The sequence below is a fragment of the Marmota monax genome, unplaced genomic scaffold, assembly GCF_021218885.2.
Source record: "Marmota monax isolate L192 unplaced genomic scaffold, Marmota_monax_Labrador192_F-V1.1 WCK01_AAM20220418_F8-fsc00022, whole genome shotgun sequence".
In the NCBI taxonomy this organism is placed as follows: domain Eukaryota; kingdom Metazoa; phylum Chordata; class Mammalia; order Rodentia; family Sciuridae; genus Marmota; species Marmota monax.
In genome coordinates, this window is record NW_026695215.1 from 13,079,753 (window position 1) to 13,101,228 (window position 21,476).

At 37.3% G+C, this 21,476-nt stretch overlaps 1 protein-coding gene across 1 annotated transcript in view; it reads left to right on the top strand.

Annotated features, from left to right (window-relative positions):
• The window catches only part of Slc9a9 (solute carrier family 9 member A9), a 533,806-nt gene that overhangs the window by 335,723 nt on the left and 176,607 nt on the right, over positions 1-21,476 (top strand). The window contains exon 12 of the mRNA XM_058574878.1: positions 8,781-8,934. Within this exon, the coding sequence (XP_058430861.1) occupies positions 8,781-8,934 (154 nt within the window). The remainder of the gene's footprint in view (positions 1-8,780; positions 8,935-21,476) is intronic.

Genomic DNA, 21,476 nt, shown 5'->3' on the forward strand with positions numbered 1-21,476 from the left:
GGATCTGCCCTCCCCAAGTTCATTTTCTAGGTGAATAATAAAGAAAAACAAACATGATTGTTTCAGAGGGTGATAAGTTCCATGAAAGACAAACCAAAAAGACCTGGGTGAATCAGGTGGGGCACTTAGTCAGATGGTCAGGGCAGCCTTTCTGACCTGAGATGATAAGTGGCAATCAAGGGACAATCTAGGAGGAGTCCTGTGGGTAGAGGGAACAGCAAGTAGAAAGACATTGAAACAAGAACAAGCATGGCCTAAAATAAACTTCACCTTGCTACACTTTTCAAGGTCCAAACTGTCATCCCATATTCTCACTTTATAGCAAAGAGAGTCTACCTTCTGCCCTGAACCCTGAACTCACATCCACCTACCTCCTCAGCCTCTGCTTGGAAGACTAATGGGCATCTCAGATCAAAGACGGTTTCAGTACAACCTTTAATCACCCAGCACCCAAATATGCTCTTCCCACAGCTTTCTCCAGTTCTTCAAGTTGCTCAGACCCTAAGTTCTTGAAGTCTTCTCCTCATAGCCCTCATCTGATCCAGCAGCAAGTAGTTACAACCTTCAGCATACATCTAGCACCTACCAGAGGTGATAATGCATTCACTTCTCATCTGAGATAAAGTGCCAGCCTCCTCCCTGGTGACCTACCTCCAGCCACCTAGAAATCTGTTTTCCATATCAGAGCTAGAGTTATTCTTTTAAGCATAGAACAGATCATATCACTATCTTGTATAAGACCTGCCTGAAGCTTGCCAACTTAAAATAAAACCCAACTCTGCACCGTGCAAAAGCCCAGCATGATCTGGCTCTATCACCTCTCTGACAATAACTCCTTCCACTGTCCCCCACCCTTGTATCTTCATCCCACTGAGCCTCCCTTGCTGCTGCTCAGATGTGACAGGCATAATCTTCCTGAGAGCTTTGTACCGACTATTCCTGAAGGTGAACAGATCCCCACCTGTCTTCTCCCTCTTTTAAGGTCTCTGCTCAAACATCAACTAACCACAGAGGCTTCCCTAGCCACCCTTACATCCCAGCCCTCACATCTGCACTCTCTCTATCCTCTTCCCTACTTTGTTTTCTTCATAGCATCTCACATAACTCACCTGGAAGCATCTTTACTAATATTTTGCTAATAAACCCTGTCTGGGTCCTGAATGGATGCATGAATACATGAATAGTACTCTCTCCTATCTGGAGGGCCTGAAACCCCTGCAATTGTTTGATTTAAGAGCACTTACTGAGTTTCGTCTTCTGGATATCACAAGAGCTAGATACAGGAAATGTGGAAGGAAGATGTCATTCCAACATTCTAAGAAATTAAGAGTTGCAGAAAAGAACAGATCACATTAAATAAGATTCATCTCAAGCTATTACTTAACAGTACAAGTGGCACAAGTGGGAGGTTGTATAGAATTTCTAAGAAAGAGAACAATGTGGACTCGAATATTCCAGGAAACTTCACGGAGTGAGATGAGGTTAGAAAGGTGGTTCTGATGGTAAAGTTTGGAGAAGCCCCAAAGAAAGGCAGAATTCCAGAAAGGAGGCAAGGGGCTGATAGTGGAGTCCTGGCTCAGAGGCAAGGACAACAGTTGTTCATGGGAAGAGAGGATATTGCCTTGCTTATGGAGTCTCTCAACAGACGAGAGCAAGTTGATGGGGAAGGTGGGCTGAGGTTCTGGTTGGGAAGCTACTCATGGTTGCTGAGCTGAACCATGACCTCATGGAGCTAGGTTTTGAGAAAACCTTCCTGAGAGTCGTGGGGTAGAAGGAGGAGAGAAGAGAAGCTGTGGGGCCCAAAACAACGTGTCACAGGGGCACAGTCAGGGCATGAGGTGATGGGCCTTGGGCCAACGTGGCACAGTGGGATGTGGGGGCGCCCACCTGAGCTAGGATACATGGGTTCTCTGCTGAATCGGAATCTCAAGAGTCAGGTGACTGGCCTGAATGACTGCATATGTTCTTAAGTCCCACATGATTTTGATGGGCACTTCTCATTAAAGAACACAATTCTAGCCTTAAAACCTCTATGTAGAGATGAAATAACAGATACCAGAACTCTAGACTCTTCCCATAGGCTTTAAGGGTCTCAATATGTAATAAAAAGGCAGACACTGGACATGCAAAAATAATCACTCAACCTAGAAAGTATCAATCACTTTTCCATATTTATCTGGAATGTGGAAGAATCAGAAGATTCATCTGTTTGTTTATTCAGTGAATACTTATTGAGCATCTATTATGTGTCTGGGATTGCTCTAGATGTTACAGGCAAAAAGACAGAGTGGATTGAAATGCTCTGTAAGTGCCCTGTGGACAAATATGGGTTGTCCCACCAATACAAGGCAGTAAAACCCAGGCTTTGCAGATCAGCTGTAATTAGGCAAAGTTTGAGAGAGAGCTACAGAAGGAACTGGAGAGAACTTGGGTGAAAACAAACAACTCAAGTGTGCAAAACTGTACACAGAGACTCTTACCACTCTATCCATTTCAGTGCCTTAAATGCTGCACATCTGTTGACAGGGTCTGATGAAGCAAAGCAATCTTACATTTTTCTTCAGTCTGCACTTTCAAAACATCTCTTTTGCACCTCTCATATACCTTGTCACAGTTTATCTTTTAAGAGAGTCTTTTTTTTTAGGACCCTGAGCTCAAGAATAGAGGATCCAACCTCCCTCATCATTTCCTTTCCTCTCTGTCTTGGACAGAGCTTAGTGCATAGCGAACACTCAAAAAATGTTTATCATTTTGCCTTATTGTTTTGCACTTTAAATAAGGATGCCCTAAGAGGTCTTTATATTCCTGAGATCTAAATATGTACACAGACAAACACATACATCTGTGACCCCCATCCATTCAGAACACATTTGCAAATTTTTAATCGATTAAAAGCTTCACTTTTGCTCTGTAAAGATAAACAGGAAGCTACAGCTCTCTGCAGCAGGGGTCCTTGCTAGAAAGCCTTCCTTGGTTCAATAGTCTTCTATTGTTATGAATAGAACGCGAACATAATTAACATAAGAATCCCTAGGAGGCCAATTTCAAATGCAACCACATTTAATTGTAGGTAATTCTTTTATTCCCCAGGATGATGCTAACTTTCCAACTGGGGATATGAAATATGTCAAAATGCCTGCAAAGTCAACCCATTTAAAATGAAATGCTATAGTCTAGTAACTCCCAAAAGTATAGAATTCTTTCCATCAGTTGGCCAAAAACAAAGAGGAAAGGAAAAGTAAGCCAAAGGGTCAAAGTACGCAGAATACAAAATAAAACAAAGGTTTTGATGAGTTCTGAATTTCCCGTTTCCAAGCAAAATAGTATGTGTTCTTTGGAAATGTTTCCCTAAGAAACACACCCTAAGTCAATATTAATTTTTAATTTCTTACTATTTTTCTGGTAGTCTAAGTAATTTGTTTCAATTCTAAAATTCTCTATGGCCCAAATCCATGGTGTTAAGAAGATAAGATCAGGTGCACCCAGCCTCCACACAGGAGGTAATCGATGCATATGTATTAGATGAAGCAATGAATGGCTATTGATTTGACATTCGTCCAGGCTCCACATGTATAATGAGAAACCTCATAAATGCATCCTCATAAAGGACGAGCGGGACAGAGGCAATAGTTTGTTCTAGCTGGACTTTGAAATTAGCTTCACTTTGTCCACGTGGCAGCCTTACGGTTCCTAAGCCCAAGCTTCCTGCATTGCCAGCCATCTCACATGTGGAAATATTTTAAATGCCACATGTAACCAGGACTATTGATCGATGATCTCTTCCCTGAGGCCATCATCTTTACATGTTTTTCAAGGTGGCCATCATATTCAGAAGTCATCTTGTCAACAGCTTGGAGTTTGGCCCTCAATTAGCAGTGTTTCTCAGCCTGCCACAAGTATATAGCTGTACTTGTCAGTTTTTTCCCCCAGAAATCTCTAAATTGCATGTCCCATAAATAGGGATTTTAATATGTGAGATATATGTAATAATATAGTATTATATATATGTACTAGAATATATATTATATATAATATATAACATATAATAATATAATATATTAATAATATATAATATATAAATATAGAATATAATATATAATGTTATATATTATATATTATAATTTATGATATATAATATATATATATAATATTATTATATGGGTGTGGCTATGTGATTCCCCAGTGATGGGAATACTCTTTCTCTTCATTATAGGCCTCTTAAGTGTTCAGAATTTCTGATGTATAGAAATTCTTTTATTAATATCTACTTCAAATAATATATATAATATATGTACATATATATTATATATATATATATGTATTAGAAGTCAGATTAATAGATCTCTTTGAGTCTTTTATTTAAACCAAGAACTGCATGCATACAGATAATTTAGATTTAAGGGCATAGTTATGCTAGTTTAACATAATAATTATACATTATTAAACACACTTAGGAAGATTAACAATTCCTTATATCCCGCCCTTGATATTCAACATGAAAGAGTTTACAGTGAGCATGACATAGCAAGTTTAATTTGTATTCTGTGTTCTTTTCTTTTTCACACAAAACCAGAAGTAAAAAAATTCTCCAAATATTCATAGTAAGAAAGAAAAACAGTGATGTCTCTTCACCTAATGCCTCTAGTATCAGCCAACTTGGAGGTCAATGTTGCTTTCTGGGCATTTCTAGCAATATCAGCTTGAGGACTAGAGAAAATTAAAAGATCACCTTCTATCTCGAGGCCTGCTCTGTGATTGAATGCCGCTAGGCGCTTTACGTTGACCTATAAATTCTTTCTTTAGATACAGAAGTCTGTTGCAAAACTGTTCCTTGAGTCGTTATTCCCAAAGGACACCATTTGTATTTCCTGCAGAGAATATCATTAAAATAGCTCCCACTATTAAGGGCTACCAATCCTCCAGTCCACCTGTCCCCAGCTGGGTGTGTCTATGGGATCCCCAGTGATGGGGACACTCTTCTTCTTCATTACAGGCCTCTTAAGTGTTCAGAATTTCTGATGTATAGAAACTCTTTTATTAATATCTACTTCAAATGTTATCTTCCTTATCTTCAGGCCATTTCCTTGTCTACATGGAGATTTAGAATAATTTCCCTCTTCCATTACACTTTGTTCCTGGAAGGTATTTTATAATCGGAATGTGCGCTCCTCTCTCTTCCTGACGCTTCCTTGTTTCAGGCAAAATGTATTAAATCTCTCTCGTCTAATCCTCCAGATCTCGTTATGCCACTTGGCTCTTATATGTTCTCAGTGTAGAGATAAAAAGGAGCATTGTACTCTAGGTTGGGAACATGGAATAAGAGCCAGGATGGTTATAGTTTTCTTTATCCTCCCCCATATCTGGTTTATAAATTTGAGAAAAGATTTGGAAACTTAAAAGCCATGTGCTACAGTAAATATTATAAAAAGCAGATCATTGAAATATTTTATGTTTCTTATTTAAAAAAAAAAAATCACTACTCTTTGACTTATACTCACTATCATTACAAACCTTTATTTGTCCTGTCACACAACATAGGAACAAGAAAAGGTCTTGCAAGTCCTGGGTTTCTCAAGAGGGACCTTCTACTTTATCTTTTTTCTTTCCTACCTGTTTTTTTTGTTGTTGTTGTTGTGGGTTTTTTTTTTTTTTTTTTGTACCAGGTATTGAACTCAGGCACTTAACCACTGAGCCATATCCCCAGCTCTTTTTTGTATTTTATTTTGAGATAGGGTTTCAGTGAGTTGCTTAGGTTCTCTCTAAGTTGCTAAAGCTGGCTTTGAATGCACAATCCTCCTACCTCAGCCTCCGGAGCCACTGGGATTACAGACATGTGCCACTGAGCCTGGCTCCTACCTGTGTTTTTATTACTCTTCACCAAAGTCTACATTTCTACTTTTATTAATCTCATAACACTTGGAAGTTGTAGCATTTACTATTTAATTTACTATTTAATAAATATATTAAATAGTAAATGTATTAAATAGTAAATATATTTAATATGGATTCAAAAAAAACCCTCTATCAGTACAGTGTTATTAAAGAAGAAAAGGTAAAATAATAAAAAAGCAGATTTTAATAGATTAGCAAGGGTCACAGAGATTGTAAAAGTATGTATTCAGTCTGGAATATTTTTTAAATGTCTTTAAACTAATTACTAATTTTAAGTCCATAAGTTTAGTTTTCCTTATTTTCTCATACTTTTTTTTACAGTAATTGTTCCTAGGAAGATTTTTTTTTTGTAGATACGTGCAAGAGTAATCAAAGTTTTTGTAGAAAGACAAAATAATTGGAATAATTAAAACAATTTTGGAAAAAAAGAACATGTAAGAAGAATCACTCTACCCAATATTAAGGTTTACTATATAGATATAATAATCAAGACAGTTTGCTACTAGAAAAATAGATATATACCTCAATGGAACAAAATACAGAACTCAGAAACAGAGTCACATAAATATACCTAACTATTTTTTTACAAAACCTAACTCAATGGGACAAGTAAGCATCCACAGGAGAAAAAAATGAGCCTCAATATAAATCTCTCACTTCATAAACATGCTAGAGCAAAATGATCATTGACTTAAATGTAAAACTATAAAACTTTTAGGAAAAAAAAAAAAACTCTTCGAGATCTAGGACTTAGGCAGGATTCTTAGACTTGACTTCCAAAAACACAATTCATAAAAGGAAAACTCAACAAATTAGATTTCATCAAAGTTAAAAAATTTTACTCGGACACAACATCTTTGTTTGTATGTGGTGCTGAGGATCGAACCTGGGCCGCACGCATGCCAGGCGAGCGCGCTACCGCTTGAAACACATCCCCAGCCCAATACAACAGTTACTAATAGGGCATTATGTAAAAATATGGATGTGTAACCGATGTGATTCTGCAATCTGTATTTGGGGTAAAATTGGGAGTTCATAACCAACTTGAATCTAATATATGAAATATGATATGTCAAGAGCTTTGTAATGTTTTGAACAACCAATAAAAAAATAATTAAAAAAAAAACTCCCTTACAATGTGCTCAAAAACTGGAAAAAAAAATAAAAATAAATAAAAAATAAAAAATAAATAAATAAATAAAAACAAATGTTTAATGCTAAAAAAAAAAAAAAATTTTTACTCGGAAAAAGACTCTTCAGAAGATGAAAAGACAAGCTACAGAGTGCAAGGAAATATTTCCAAACCATATATCCCACAAAGGATTATTATCTATAACACATAAAGAATTCTTTCCAGGTGTGGTGGCTTATGCCTGTAATCTCAGCAGCTTGGGAGGCTGAGGCAGGGGGTTCTCAAGTTCAAGTCCAGCCTTAGCAACTTAGCAAGACCCTAAGGAACTAAGTGAGACCCTGTCTCAAAATACAACATAAAAAAAGAGGAATCTGGGGGATGTGACTCAGTGGTTGAGGCCCCCTGGGTCCAATCCCTTGTACCAAAAAAATTTTAAAGCTCTCAAAACTCAGCAATAAAAAAAATCCAGCAATTAATTTAATTATCCCCATTTTAAAAGGTAAAGAAGATATGAAAGGCTATTTTATAAGGGGAGGGGGGGGATGGATAACAAATTATCACCTTAAAAACGGTTTAATTCCTTTAGCCGTTAGGAAAATAGAAATTAAGACAACAATAAATTATCATTCTTACCTATCAGAATGTTTAAAAAATAAGGACACCCCCAAGACCGACAAGAATACAGAAAAATTGGACGATTTTAATATTGCTGGTGGAATGTGAAATGGCAGAGGTTCTCTGGAAAAAAAAAACTTGGATAATCTCTTTAAAAACTAAACATGCAAATCTCATTCAAAACTCAGTGGTTGCACTCCTGGGCATTTATCTCGGAAAAATGAAAATTTATGTTCACAGAAAAACCTATGTGCTAATCTTAGCAGCCTTCTTTATAATAGCCATCAACTAGAAACAGTCTAAATGTCCTTTAATAGGTGAATGGTCAAATAAACCATGAAACATCCTCCCCAGGTGATACTACTCAATTATACAAAGGAACAGAGTACTGAGACATACAGCAACGTGGAGACCCAGGGAATTATGTTGGGGGTGGGTGAAAGGCAATTCCAAAATGTTATAGACTGCAGGCTTCTATTTACATAACAACCCTAAGATGACAAATAACAAAAACATAGGGACCCAGAGCAGATTGCTTGCTGCCAGTTGTTGAGGACACATGAGGGAAGAAAGGTCATAAAAGTCCAGCAGGAAAGATCATGGAGGTGATAGAAATGTTCTGTATCTTGACTGTTTAGATGTCAATATTCTGGTTGAGATATGGTGCAATAATTTTGTAAGATGCTATCAATAGGGAAAGAGAAGAAAGTGCACTTAGGAATGCTCTGGGTTTTTTTTTTTTTTTTGGGGGGGGGTGTTTTTGTTTTGTTTTCTGGTACTGGGGATTAAACTCAAGTCCACTTATACACTGAGCCACATCCCCAGCCCTTTTTTATATTTTATTTAGAGACGGGGTCTCACTGAGTTGCTTAGGGCCTCCCTAAATTGCTGAGGCTGACTTTGAACTCATGATCCTCCTGTCTCAGCCTCCCAAGCCACTGGGATTACAAGTGTGCACCACAGCACCCGGCTTGGTGTTATTTCTTAAAACTCCATATGAATCTAGAATTACCTCCAGATAAAGCATTTGGCTAAAAAAAAAAAAAAAGTAATTGTGTTAGTAAATTGTAAAGATAAAAGCAATTGAAAAGAAAATGAAGCGTGCAAGGTGTTTATTTTCTCTTTGGGGTTTTCCTAATAGGTTTGCGAGGAGCGATCGCGTTTGCCTTAGCTATTAGGAACACGGAATCTCAGCCCAAACAGATGATGTTCACCACCACGCTGCTCCTGGTGTTCTTCACTGTCTGGGTGTTTGGAGGAGGAACGACGCCCATGCTGACCTGGCTTCAAATCAGGTAAGTGGTACTGTTAGCCAAAGAGGTCACCCTGCCCCATGGTTGTGCTATTCAGTTTCTGGTACTGCAGAATGATGGACAGTGGTAATCTGGATCTCTTCCTAGAGTCAAGTTGACCTTCACTCTCCAGGTGAACCAGTGTGACCCAGCACCAACCAAACTGACTTTTCCAAGAGTGCTAGAAATCCTAGAATGGTGTCTACTTACAACGTGTTCCTAGGCATGGGTTTATTCATCTACTAGTTCTTCCACTCCACAGTATTAGAGTACAATGTGATGTGTGATGGAATTTCCAAAGAGAAAGTAAGACATGGGTCTTGTCTTCCAGATAGTCTAGTAGGATTATTACAGAAAAATCAGTGATACCAAGGAGAATTCCTCGCAGCACTTAAGATAGAAATAGGGACATGGGAACCCTTGAGTATATTTGGTTGGAGAGACATATGTTTAGCCAAAGGGGTGCTACAGACAGAAGCCAGATACTTTCTCACAGGAAAAAGAGGTCAAGTTTGCAGTCAGGAACCAGGTAGTAGTCACTGGCTGGAAGCTGATTTCTAGAAACCTGAAGCATACAGGTGGCAGACACATAGACAAAAACGAATAGCTGGAACAATGGGCAAAACTATTAGAAGATGTTCATGTCTTTATGTAAATGTTTCTGTGACCTGGGTCCTCATTTTCATTCCCTAGAAGGTAAAGTAGTGTAGGCAAATCACAGGTAATTTCTCTAATCCCTACATCTTGAATGTCATTCAGTCCCTCCCTGGTTTCCATCCATTCTCTAAGGCAAATTCCTGTCTACCACAGCTGACAGGAAAAGGTCCATCTAACTGGAAAAGGACTTTCAAGAAGATTCTTACAGATGAGTCCTCTCTTACAGTTGCCTGACATATCATAGGATTGAGTAAGTAATTGATGAAAAAAAATTAGAAGAGTATAATCACAAACATAAATGCTGTTGTTAAGCATTTACTGATAAACTTTTCTATCCATTTGACAAAGAGAAAGCAGAAGCAGGCCTCACACGTTGAGAGGAAGAAAGCTTGTGCTTAAATCAGGCCAAGTAGCTATGCATTAAACCAAATTCAAGGGGGGAAAAAAGACCTCTCAAAGTACTGTGAATATTGCTAAACACATAAAAGGGCTTTGACTAAAGGTGAATAGAGAGTGTTTTGAAAGGCTTGTTGAATTATTTTCTAGTCATATAAATGTGGTCTGCAATTCCTTTCACAGTGGTGGTTACCTGTGGGTGCCTATGGATGAGTACACATATTACATTAAACTCTACAGCCCTGGATCCCCTGGAAATTGTTACTTAGATAGTGGTGAGCTGGGTTTCTAGGAAATAAATTCAGGAGGCTGGATCCATGCATGAAAAATGAGGGTGTGGAAAGCAAAGGATAAAGGATGACAGTGCCCACAAGATAAAAGTCTTAAAATACTCCATCAGGTAAATCTAGAATATATATCTAGAACACAAGGTCGCAATGGCAAGGTTTTCTTAAAGTATTCAATTGCAACTTGCTTTCTGTTGTTTCTGTCTTTACCCTGTAGAAATTGCAAATCAAAAAGTCATGTGTTTTATCCTAAAGTATGTACCTGACTCTTCTCTATACCTTCCAAAGACCTCAGTGGAGACTTCCAATAGGTGTTGTGACTTACAAGGTCTCATGAACTGGGTTCCACAGGGAGAGGGAAGTATAATAAGGGCCTTCAAGATGTCAGGACAGCTATCCAGATTATAAGACAGATTCTGATAATAAAGGATAGTGATGTAACTGGAGGTCAACCTAGGCCAGTATTATTTGGGCTTGGTGGAGATACAGCATGGGATTACAGGTCATGGACATGCCCCAGTGGGATTGGTTCCCAAAGATTTGATTAATTTGACCCCCATCCAGGAAGGGAGAAGGGTAATGGTGGGACTGGATGTATTAGGGAAAGAAGTCAATAGGGCTCCAGTCTAGTGGACAAGATGGTAATCTCAGCTGAGAAATAGAGTGTAAATCTGAAATCAGGGCATAAACCCAGTCAGAAAGGCCAGAGACCCATCTACGAGGATGTCAAAGAGAGAAAATTAAAGTTCATTGATACAGAGAAACCCTGGAAGTCAATTCAGGCAGATAGGGTACAAAGCAGCAAGAGTAGGACCAGTGGCTTCTCAAACTTGGGTAAGCACAAGAAGCACCTAGAGGGCTCATTAAAACTCACATTGCTGGGCCCCTACTCAAGTTTCTGATCCCCTAGATCTAAGTCAAGGTCTGAGAATTTGCATTTCTACCACAGTCCAGGAAATGCTGGTGCTGCTGGTCCCAGGCCCACACTTTGAGAACTGCTGGTTTAGAATTCCTATCCCTGGTGGAGATGGAGCTGATATTAGATACTGACAGATTTGGCTAGGGTTGCACAGGACCCCTGAGGCCGTGCACCTAAAACAGAAGGAGGCAGAGGCTCTCCAAGGAGGAAGAGTCACTGTGCATTGATGAATGGGGGGAAATAATCAAATAAACATTAAGGAACAGGACCATAAGTTAGGATTTAAGCAAGCACATACACATATACATGACATGAATTTGATCCTACTATGTTCTAGTGATACCATCTATGCTCCACTTCCCTGTTCTGGTTTGTAATGTTATCAAAGATATTCTCAGTTCCATATGGCTTTAAATTTGCAGCTGTCCATCATTTGACTACATTTAGCAAGGCTTCGCTTGTTTACTGAGCTCTATCTCATTAACCAACTTTCATGTCAGTCTCTTTCCATAAAATGCCAGAATGTAAGTATATCGCAATTTTAATAAAATGACAGAAATCAGGAAGCTTATGGGGGAGGTAATGCAAATGTGATATTGAATAAGAACAAACATCCTTGCTTGGAAGGCGATTTGTTTGCATGTGTTACGTGGCCTTCCGTTCTTGAGTCTACAATTTTTTTCTCTCTCTCTCTTAAATCATCAGGCAGGTACTTGAGTTGTTTTTTTCATCCCTTATAAAATTTTCCATTCAGTCACAAACTACCACAGTAGGATGCAAGTAAAACGTTTTATATAAGGTAAAAATTGGTGGTATTAATATAAATTGTACTTTGATGTGAATGACTTTAAAACAGCAATGATCCTGTGTTTAGAGAAACTCTTAATGATCTTTAGATATGAAATACATTCTCCACGATTAAGTCTGGTCCTGAGCATCAGTCAAGTTTCTTGTCTTGAAGCCACTTAATTTTCTTTTAAAATTTCTCTTAAATTTTAAATTTTCTCTTGATTTTCTCTTTGGTACCATATTAGAAATAAGTCAGATATTTGTTTCTCAAAATTCTAGAGAGAAAGAAAACACTTCTCCAGCATTATTTTGGAGGTTTTCATGTCGAGGAAATCCGTGTGGTGACTTGATTAGAGTGTGGAATACATTAATACTGGCCATGAGGAAAACCCAACTCACGGTCTCCAAGGACCAGCTCTGCTGTTAGGCAGGAAACTAAAGCGATCCAAAGTGGCAAGCTTTCCCCGCAGAGCTCAGTCAACAGGATTATCAAGCAAATGATCACACATGCTTACACATCAACATCAAAGACCAAGGAGGTGGCACTCTCTGGCAGTGGCACCAAATAATTAAGGTTGGGATGGTAACGCCATGCTTGGTTTGGGGTAGGGCGCCTCGTGGAGCTAACAAGCTTTCAGCAAACAGTCCGTGAGAACAGAGCCCATACCACAGGCAAACCCTTCCTGGGCTCCCCTAGATAAGGTGTTGGACCCAGCTCTTCAATATATATACACCAAAACACAGTGTGCCTCGACTAATGACTGTATGGCCTCCAGACTGTGACCTCTAAACACTAGTAACTATCGAACAAAAGTAGCCAGCATTCAAGAGTCACTATTCTGTCCTGGATCCTAGAGAGCAAAGTGCCAGGCACAGTGGCTGGTGTCTTGCCTCTGCTCTGTAAAGCAGGAATAATAATAGTAGCTACCCCACAGGGTGGATGAGGCCTAGCAAGTGGCCACACTGTGGGGCTGCAGAGCCAGACTCCAGCTCAAACAGCCCAAGCCTAGAGCCTGTGTCCTGATTAGTGCACTCTTCTGCCCCCTGACTAAATGAGCTTATCCTGGAGGCTTGCAATGTACCTTGATTAACATATTCTCTAGGGGAAAAAAAGACATGTGCTTTTATAACCAAGACAGGCCTGTTAAAAACAAACACAGGAAATCTTCATCCATCATCAGGACTGGACAGACTTGCTCATGCAGTGCAGAAATTCTTCGGTATCGTCTTTCTCTTTGACTTGGAACTGTTAAAGGTAAATGAAGCCAACTCTAGAGGAGACAGTGGGGACATTTGTCTTCCTTAATTATATGAATTTATAATTATAGGAACTGAAGGAACTTGTCACCTTCATCTCCACCCCATTCAGATCCCAAGCCTTTCTGCTGTCAGGGTTCTTTCCCAAATCAACCTAAAAAAAGTTTGCAAACTCCAGCCTGTGTCCATTGCAGACTGAAAAACTTCTAGATAGTGCAGTGCCTCCAGTATCAATATTTTAGTTAAATATTTAAATTCTATTTTTGGTTTATGACCAAAAGCCATCCTAGAATGCTTTCTTTATTAGTTATACCCACTAGCTGCAAAGCTTTAAAATAACAGTCATCCTAGGAATGTACACAAAGATAAAGAGAGAATTCTCCTTGGTAATATTCTTGAATCTTGTAGCAGAGTTAAACACACTTGCTTATATGCAGACTTCTTTTATTACTGAGGTAAGGACCTATCAATTTAATATAATGGAGAGATACATATAGTCAAGTTCCATCGATAGCTGTCTTCTATTTGGGTTCCTTTCTAGAACCCAAATTTGCATGCATGTTTAATATTTTTAATTAGTTTATTAATGTAGTAAATAAGTGCATACACTCTGGAGTTAGGATATGTGAGTTCCAACCCACCTCTGTTTCTTACTACCTATGGAATTGCACATGGTAAATCCAGCTTTTGTAAGCCTCAACTTTATTATTTATATAATTGGAGTAATAATAATAATAACAATAATAATACCTCTTTAAAATTTATAAGTATTAATTATTGAAGGTATGAGGAACTTACAGTTTAAAGTAAATGCCCAACAAATATTGCTATAATAGCCAAAAGACTCTTATATACCCCTTTCAGATCCAAACATTCTTATTATTGCTTATGTCACTTATACATACACATAAAGTATTAATTAATTACATAGAAAACCAAACAAAAATAGTCTCTGGAGAATTTAATTCCTTTTGTGTAATAACTAGGTCCATCAATTTCATAGACAACTCCTACTTCTTCTGCATTCAAAATGATAACTTCTTAAAAATTCTCACAAAAAGAATTGCATGTATCCAGCAGCTTAAAATGATTCTTTCTAGAATATGCTTCTGTTTCCTTCTCCACATAACAATCTTTGCTTTGGAACTTTTCAGACATTTAATTTGCATCATTTCATCACTTTGTATTGATTTTCATAACTTGTATTGATTTTGTACCAATTTATATACTTCGTGTCTCTATGTTTCAATTGGTAGACCTGAGAAATATGCTCTCATGAAACATGGAAAACTGATTTACTCATTTGAAGTAGAATCATACTTTATATTCCCTGCTTGCTACTCCCCCTTTAAAATTATACTCTGTTTTCTTTATTTTCTTCTACAATGTCTCATAAATCCAAATATTTATTACTCGAATCAATCTAGTTTGACATATTACATTAGTAATATTGGCTAACTGTAGTAAACTTTTGTTGTCCTAAATTATTAAGGCTTTATAACAAGTTTTGTGAATTAGCAGCTCCTAAATTAACTCCCAATGCCATCTGGGTTCTTTAAGCTGCCTTCTTTCTGGATACAGAACCTCTCAGCTCCAGAAATAACAGTCTTTCTCTCCACAATTGCCAGGAGCTATATTGTTATTTACCTTCTCTGAACATTTTCCTGTGAACAACAATATCAATAAACTTCACCCATTGGGTCACCAATGGTTGACAATGGTCATTCTGTTCTATTGATGAGAATGTATTAGCCTGTTATCATAAAATACAATCCAATATATAGTTGCTTTACTTCAAGTAATCATTATATTTCTTTAATATGATTATTTTTTAGTTATAGATGGACACAATCCTTTATTTATTTATGTGGTGCTAAGGATTAAACCCAGTGCTTCACCTGTGCCTGGCAAGTGCTCTACCACTGAGCCACAACCCAGTCCCTGTTTCTTTACATATAGATGAAGTCTGGAAGAAAAGTGATTTTGACTGTAGCAAATGGAGCAGGTTATTCAAAGGGTGGCAGAGTGGGTTCTAGTTCTGGCCAGGATGGAACATTCATACTTCACCCTCATCTTTTCCACTGAATTCAACCAAAAGCCCTGGGCCAAAGACAAGTAGCAGTTCATTGGGACTCTAAAAAGCAAATGGTAGCAGACAGATTGGGGAAGGGTGGCTGGAACCAGAATTCAGAGAGAGTACTGTTGAACCTGCAGTGAGTTTTCCACATTTTCTTCTCTCTGGAATCTCTTGACCTGGATTGCAAAGAACAGAACAAGGAAGGAAGGAGGGAAGGAGGGAAGGAAGGAAGGAAGAAAGGAAGGAAGGAAGGAAGGAAGGAAGTGGGGGGGGGGTGCAGGCCATGAACAGAAATTCTGTTTCTGGTATCGGGAAGAGGAAAAAAGAAATTCATGGGTCAGATGAGTGAGGAAATTCCCTGGATTAGTTGTTGTATCTTTCATTCTGTCTCACTCCAATACCAGGCAATCATGGGACAGCAGGTGACAGCAGCAGAATAGTAGAATGATTTTATTTTTTTAACCATCAAGTTGCTCTTTAAAAACATATCCAAGGAATTTCTTCATATGGTAGGGAAATGACATTAGAGAAGATGTTGGAGCAACAAAAATGAAGGAAAGGCAGCATAAAAGGTATAAATATCTATTTACTATGATAAACACTTCTCCTTTTAGTACTCTTAAAACATATATGATTGTTGAAAGAAATTTTTTAAGTTTATATTATGGGGAAGTGAGTAAAGAGGCTTTCCTGTAAGGTGATTAAATTTTATACATTCTATTTGAAGTAGTGAAAAATTAGCTCAAAATAACCTGAAAATTTATATATTTATATTGTAATTTCTAGATTAACCACTAAATATAAAAATGAGATGTATTCAAAAGTCTGGCATATACATATGATATATATATTATATGGAATACAAAACAAATACAAATTATAACAAATTTATATTATATATAATATATATGTATACATATTGTACATATATACATATATTTAATATATATGTATCAGATATATAGAATATATATGGAATACAAAACAAATTCAAATTATAACCCAAGAAGGCAGTAAACCAGGAAAAAATGCCAGAGGGAATAAACAGAAAACAAGTAATAAGATGGTAGATCTAAATCCAAACATACCATTTATTACATTAAATTTAAATCACATAAATATAACAATTGAATGAAAGAGATGGTCAAATTGTATAAAAAATAAGACTCAGCTACATGCTGTCCATAAGAAACATGTTGTAAATATAATGATATATGTAGATTAAATGTAAAAGAATGAGAAAAGTTATACCATGCAGACACTATTTCACCTGAGGCCGGAGTGGCCATATTATTCTCAGACAAAATAGTCTTCAGAGCAAGAAAATTTCCCAGAGATAAAGAGGACATTGTGTAGAAATTAAATAGTTCATTTAACAAAATAATATGACTGTATAAAACGGGAATGCACTTAACAACACTTAACAACACAGCTTTAAAACACAAGCAAAAAAAAGAAATAGACACATCCATACTTACATTTGGGAACTTAATACTCCTGCCTGAATAATTAATCTAACAAGTAAACAGAAAATCAGAAGGACATGGAGCAACTAAACAACACCAATAACCAACTGGATTTAATTGATGTGTGGAACACTCTACCAAGAGCAGCATGAACGAGTCCTATTGTAAGTTATCAACAAACTTTATCAAATTAAGGAGGACTGATAGCGTAGAGTATGTGTTCTCTGACCATAATGAAATTATACTCCAAATAGAGATCATAAAAAATGACTGGAGAATCTCCAAATATTTAGAAATTAAATAGCACAGTTCTAAACAACCTGAAAGTCAATGATGAAATCTCAGGGGAAATTAGGAAATATTTCAAAGTAAAGGAAAATGAAAATATAACATATCAAAATTTGTGTGACACAGTTAAATCAGTGTTCAGAAAGATATTTATAGTTCTAAATACTTATTTTAGAAAAAGAAGGATAATAACAAAACTTACTAAATGATTCAGCCTTCCCTTTCCTGAGCATTTACCCATGAAATGAGGGTAATCCATGCTACCTATTACTGAAAATAAAATATGTAAACATGAAGTGAGAAAATACATATTAACATCCTTTGAGTGCCGCAGTCTGGCTGGGCACAATCAGGAGCCACTTGTCAAAAGAAACTAACTTTATTTTTAGAACCACACACGCCAAACAAAACAGCCTCTCAGGAAAAACCCTCAGAGCCTCAACTGCCACCACCGGCTTTCCACAAGCCTCTCTCTCCCCCACAAGCTTCTCCCCACCTCCCACAATCCTCCTGCTCTTGAGGCCGATTGGCTGGGTCACGTGGGCGGAGCCAAAAAAGTCCCCCAATGAGCAGCTCCGTGGTCTGAAAGGGCAGGGAAACAGCCCAATGAGCATCACCGCAGAGGAGCCAATCAGCTAGATGTTGCTGGGGCCGCTGTGAGCCAATCATCAGCCGGCAGCTGGAAGTTTGCTGGGGCCCCTTCGGCTGTGGCTCTCAACATCTCCCCCTCTCTGTTTAAACAACAAGCATGTGGCTTAGGGACCATGCCTGCCTTAGGTTGTCCAATAGTACATATGGTCCTTTGGTACCATTGCAATTGGATCTTACCCGTCACTGACTACCGGTCCAGTATACAGCCACACCTGTGGAGAGGTCTTTGTACCAGCGGGGGGGTGAGGTTCTTTGCCTCACCTCTGTTGGCCCCCAAATTTTAGCTGGACGATCATGACAAGCAGAAGGGAGGAAGATACACCAAGCCAATTGATGGCTCCTTTTGGAAAAATTGTACCACCAATGACATCATCAGCAAAAATACCCCAACACTACCACAAGTCGCTGCACCAACAGATAGTTCACAATGCATACAGGTGAGCTCACAATGTGTCCAGGCAAGTTCTGCAAGCAGTTCAGTGATGGCTATTGTAGAAGCTGTAGATTGGTTTTATCTTTGACTTCACCAGCACTGGGATGAAGATAGGAATTCTGGCAATAATGGCTAAAGAAAAAATTATGTAACATTACAGAAGGCACTAAAAGAAAACAATTTTCTTAACAATTTACATTGTCTTCACCGGCACTGGGATGAAGATAGGAATTCTGGCAATAATGGCTAAAGAAAAAATTATGTAACATTACAGAAGGCACTAAAAGAAAACAATTTTCTTAACAATTTACATTATCTTTAAGAGAATTATTAAATATAATGAAAAGGAAAGGTGAAAGTAAACAAACAGATCTGTTAACCTTCTTTTTTGTTTACATATTAAAACAATCCTCAACAGTTGTTTACCCAATTTAAATTAAACCATATAAATCACTTGAAAAAAAAATATTTGGATCCATTTTATCATGAGCGCTCATCATATATGATATATGGACATACATACATTCAAACATATAACACAAAACACAAGTGTGCACACATAATATAATACATACAACACATAACATTATAGTAAAGGCCTTATAACTTTTTACAGGTGAAATCTCCATTGCAATGTTTAAAAACTCTATAGTCAAAAAAAATAGAACTGATCAGCAAAACATTAACCTAGGTCTGTATGAGCTCAAAAAACAAAATAGAACTTCATGATATGGCAAAGGGCAATAATAAAATAGATATTGAAAAAAAGCATCCTGGTTCTGTTGCAGATGTAAGAATAGCCAAACTGGAGTTTTGGATATCAGTTGTTATGGATTTGAGCCAAATCATCTTCTTTTTGGTCTGTAGAAATCGCTTTAGTTAATCTTTCTGGAATCCAAATTGGCTGCTGTTCTCCCTGTGGAAACACATAAACAGACCCCCGACTCCAGACAATTACTGGGTCAGGACCTTTCCATTGTCCTGTTAGAATATCCTTCCAAAGTACCTTGGGCTTATGTACATTTTTTGGACACATATGCCTTTCCGCTGCACTAAGTCCTGATGAATCCAAATTTAAAAAGTTTAGAGTAAAAAGGGTTATTTTAAGTTTATCTTTGGGGAATATATACCCCTTCCCAATTCCTTCTTTTTGCTTTAATAAGTACATTTTAATAGTTTGATGAGCTCTTTCAACTATGCCTTGTCCCTGTGGATTGTATGGGATTCCTGTTATATGAGTAATGCCAAATGTTGAGCAAAATTGTTTAAAAGAGGTAGAAGTATAACCAGGGGCATTATCTGTTTTTAACTGTTTTGGAACACCCACAGTGGCAAAATTTTGTAAGCAATGAGCTATAACATCTTTAGTTTTTTCTCCGGCATGAAGGGAGCCCATGAAAAATCCAGAAGAAGTATCAACTGTAACATGCAAATATTTTAATTTTCCAAATTCTGGCAAGTGTGTGACATCCATCTGCCAAATATGGTTAGGTATCAATCCTCTAGGATTGACTCCAAGATTAACTTGTGGTAAAAAGGTCACACAATTTTGACATTGTTTTATTATTTGTCTAGCTTGTTCCTTAGATATTTTAAAGCGCTTTTGTAAAGTATTAGCATTGACATGGAACTTTTTATGAAAATTTATAGCTTCTTCTAGTGTAGAGAAAATATGTATGTCATGTGTAGTTTTATCTGCTAAATCATTGCCCAAACTAAGGGCTCCAGGCAATCCTGTATGTGCCCTGATATGTCCTATAAAGAATGGATCTTTTCTGTCCCAGATTAGACTTTGTATAGTGGAAAGCAAAGAGAAAACAGTAGAAGAAGGGGAAATCCTACCAGCATCTTCAAGAGATACTATAGCATTAACTACATACTGACTATCAGAAAATACATTAAATACAGAATCTTTAAACATCACAAAAGCTTGTACAACTGCATTAAGCTCTACCTTTTGAGCTGATTGTTTGGGTACTAAAAATGTAAAAGTTTGATCAGGGGTAACTACTGTTGCTGTACCATTATTTGACCCATCAGTGAATATATTTGGAGCATTCATGATAGGTGTTTTTCTTGTCATTTTTGGAAAAATTACAGGATGCAATGACCAAAAAGACAATAAAGGATTAGATGGTAAGTGGTTATCAAATGAAACATTAGATTTGCACATGATTATTGCCCAAGTATTTAACTCACTAGCTAACTCATCAATTTGATTCATAGTATATGGAGTAATAATTTTATTGGGAGAAATTCCAAACACTCCCTTTGCTGCTTTTATTCCTTTGAGTATTAATTGTCCTACAGCCTCAGGATACCTAGTAAGAATAGTGTTAGGAGAATAAGATAAATGTATCCATAATAATGGACCTTCTTGCCAAAATACTCCTGTAGGAATATTTTTTGTTGGTAGTACAATAAATAATAAAGGCAAACTTATATCAATTCTATCCAAATGCATATTTTCCATATATATTTCAATGATTTTTAATGCCTTTCTTGCCTCAGGCGTTAACATTCGGGGTGAATTTGGATCTGATGGACCTTTTAGGATATCAAATAAAGGTCCCAACTCTCCTGTTGGTATACCTAAATAAGGCCTTATCCAATTTATGTCTCCTAATAACTTTTGAAAGTCATTAAGTGATTTGAGTTGATCTACTCGTATTTGAATTTTTGGTGGACAGACCATGGTTGAGGATAATAGAACTCCTAAATAATTAATTGGAAAATTTAATTGTACTTTATCTATTGCTATCTCTAGATTATAATTTTTTAATAAGTTTGGAAGTGTGGCATAACATTCTAGCAATGTGTTTTTTATCTTTGTGTGCTAATAATACATCATCCATATAGTGAAATATTTGTAGTTCAGGATTTTGATTTCTAAGTGGCTGAATTACTTTGTTAACATGAATTTGACACATAGTTGGGCTGTTAGCCATCCCTTGAGGGAGTACTTTCCATTCATATCTCTGATCAGGACCTTCATGATTCAGTGCAGGGATAGTAAATGCAAAACGTGGACTATCCTCAGGATGAATTGGAATTGAAAAAAAAACAATCTTTAATATCTATAACTAAAACATACCAGGTTTTTGGCAAAGCAGACAACTGAGGAATCCCTGATTGAGCAGGTCCCATAATAACCATCTCATTATTAATGGCTCTTAAATCTTGCAATAATCTCCATTTACCAGATTTCTTTTTGATGACAAAAATGGGAGTATTATGGGGAGATACAGAAGGTTGTATATGTCCTTCTGCTAATTGTTGTTTGACCAGGTCATGGGCTGCTTGTATCTTTTCTTTAGTCAGGGGC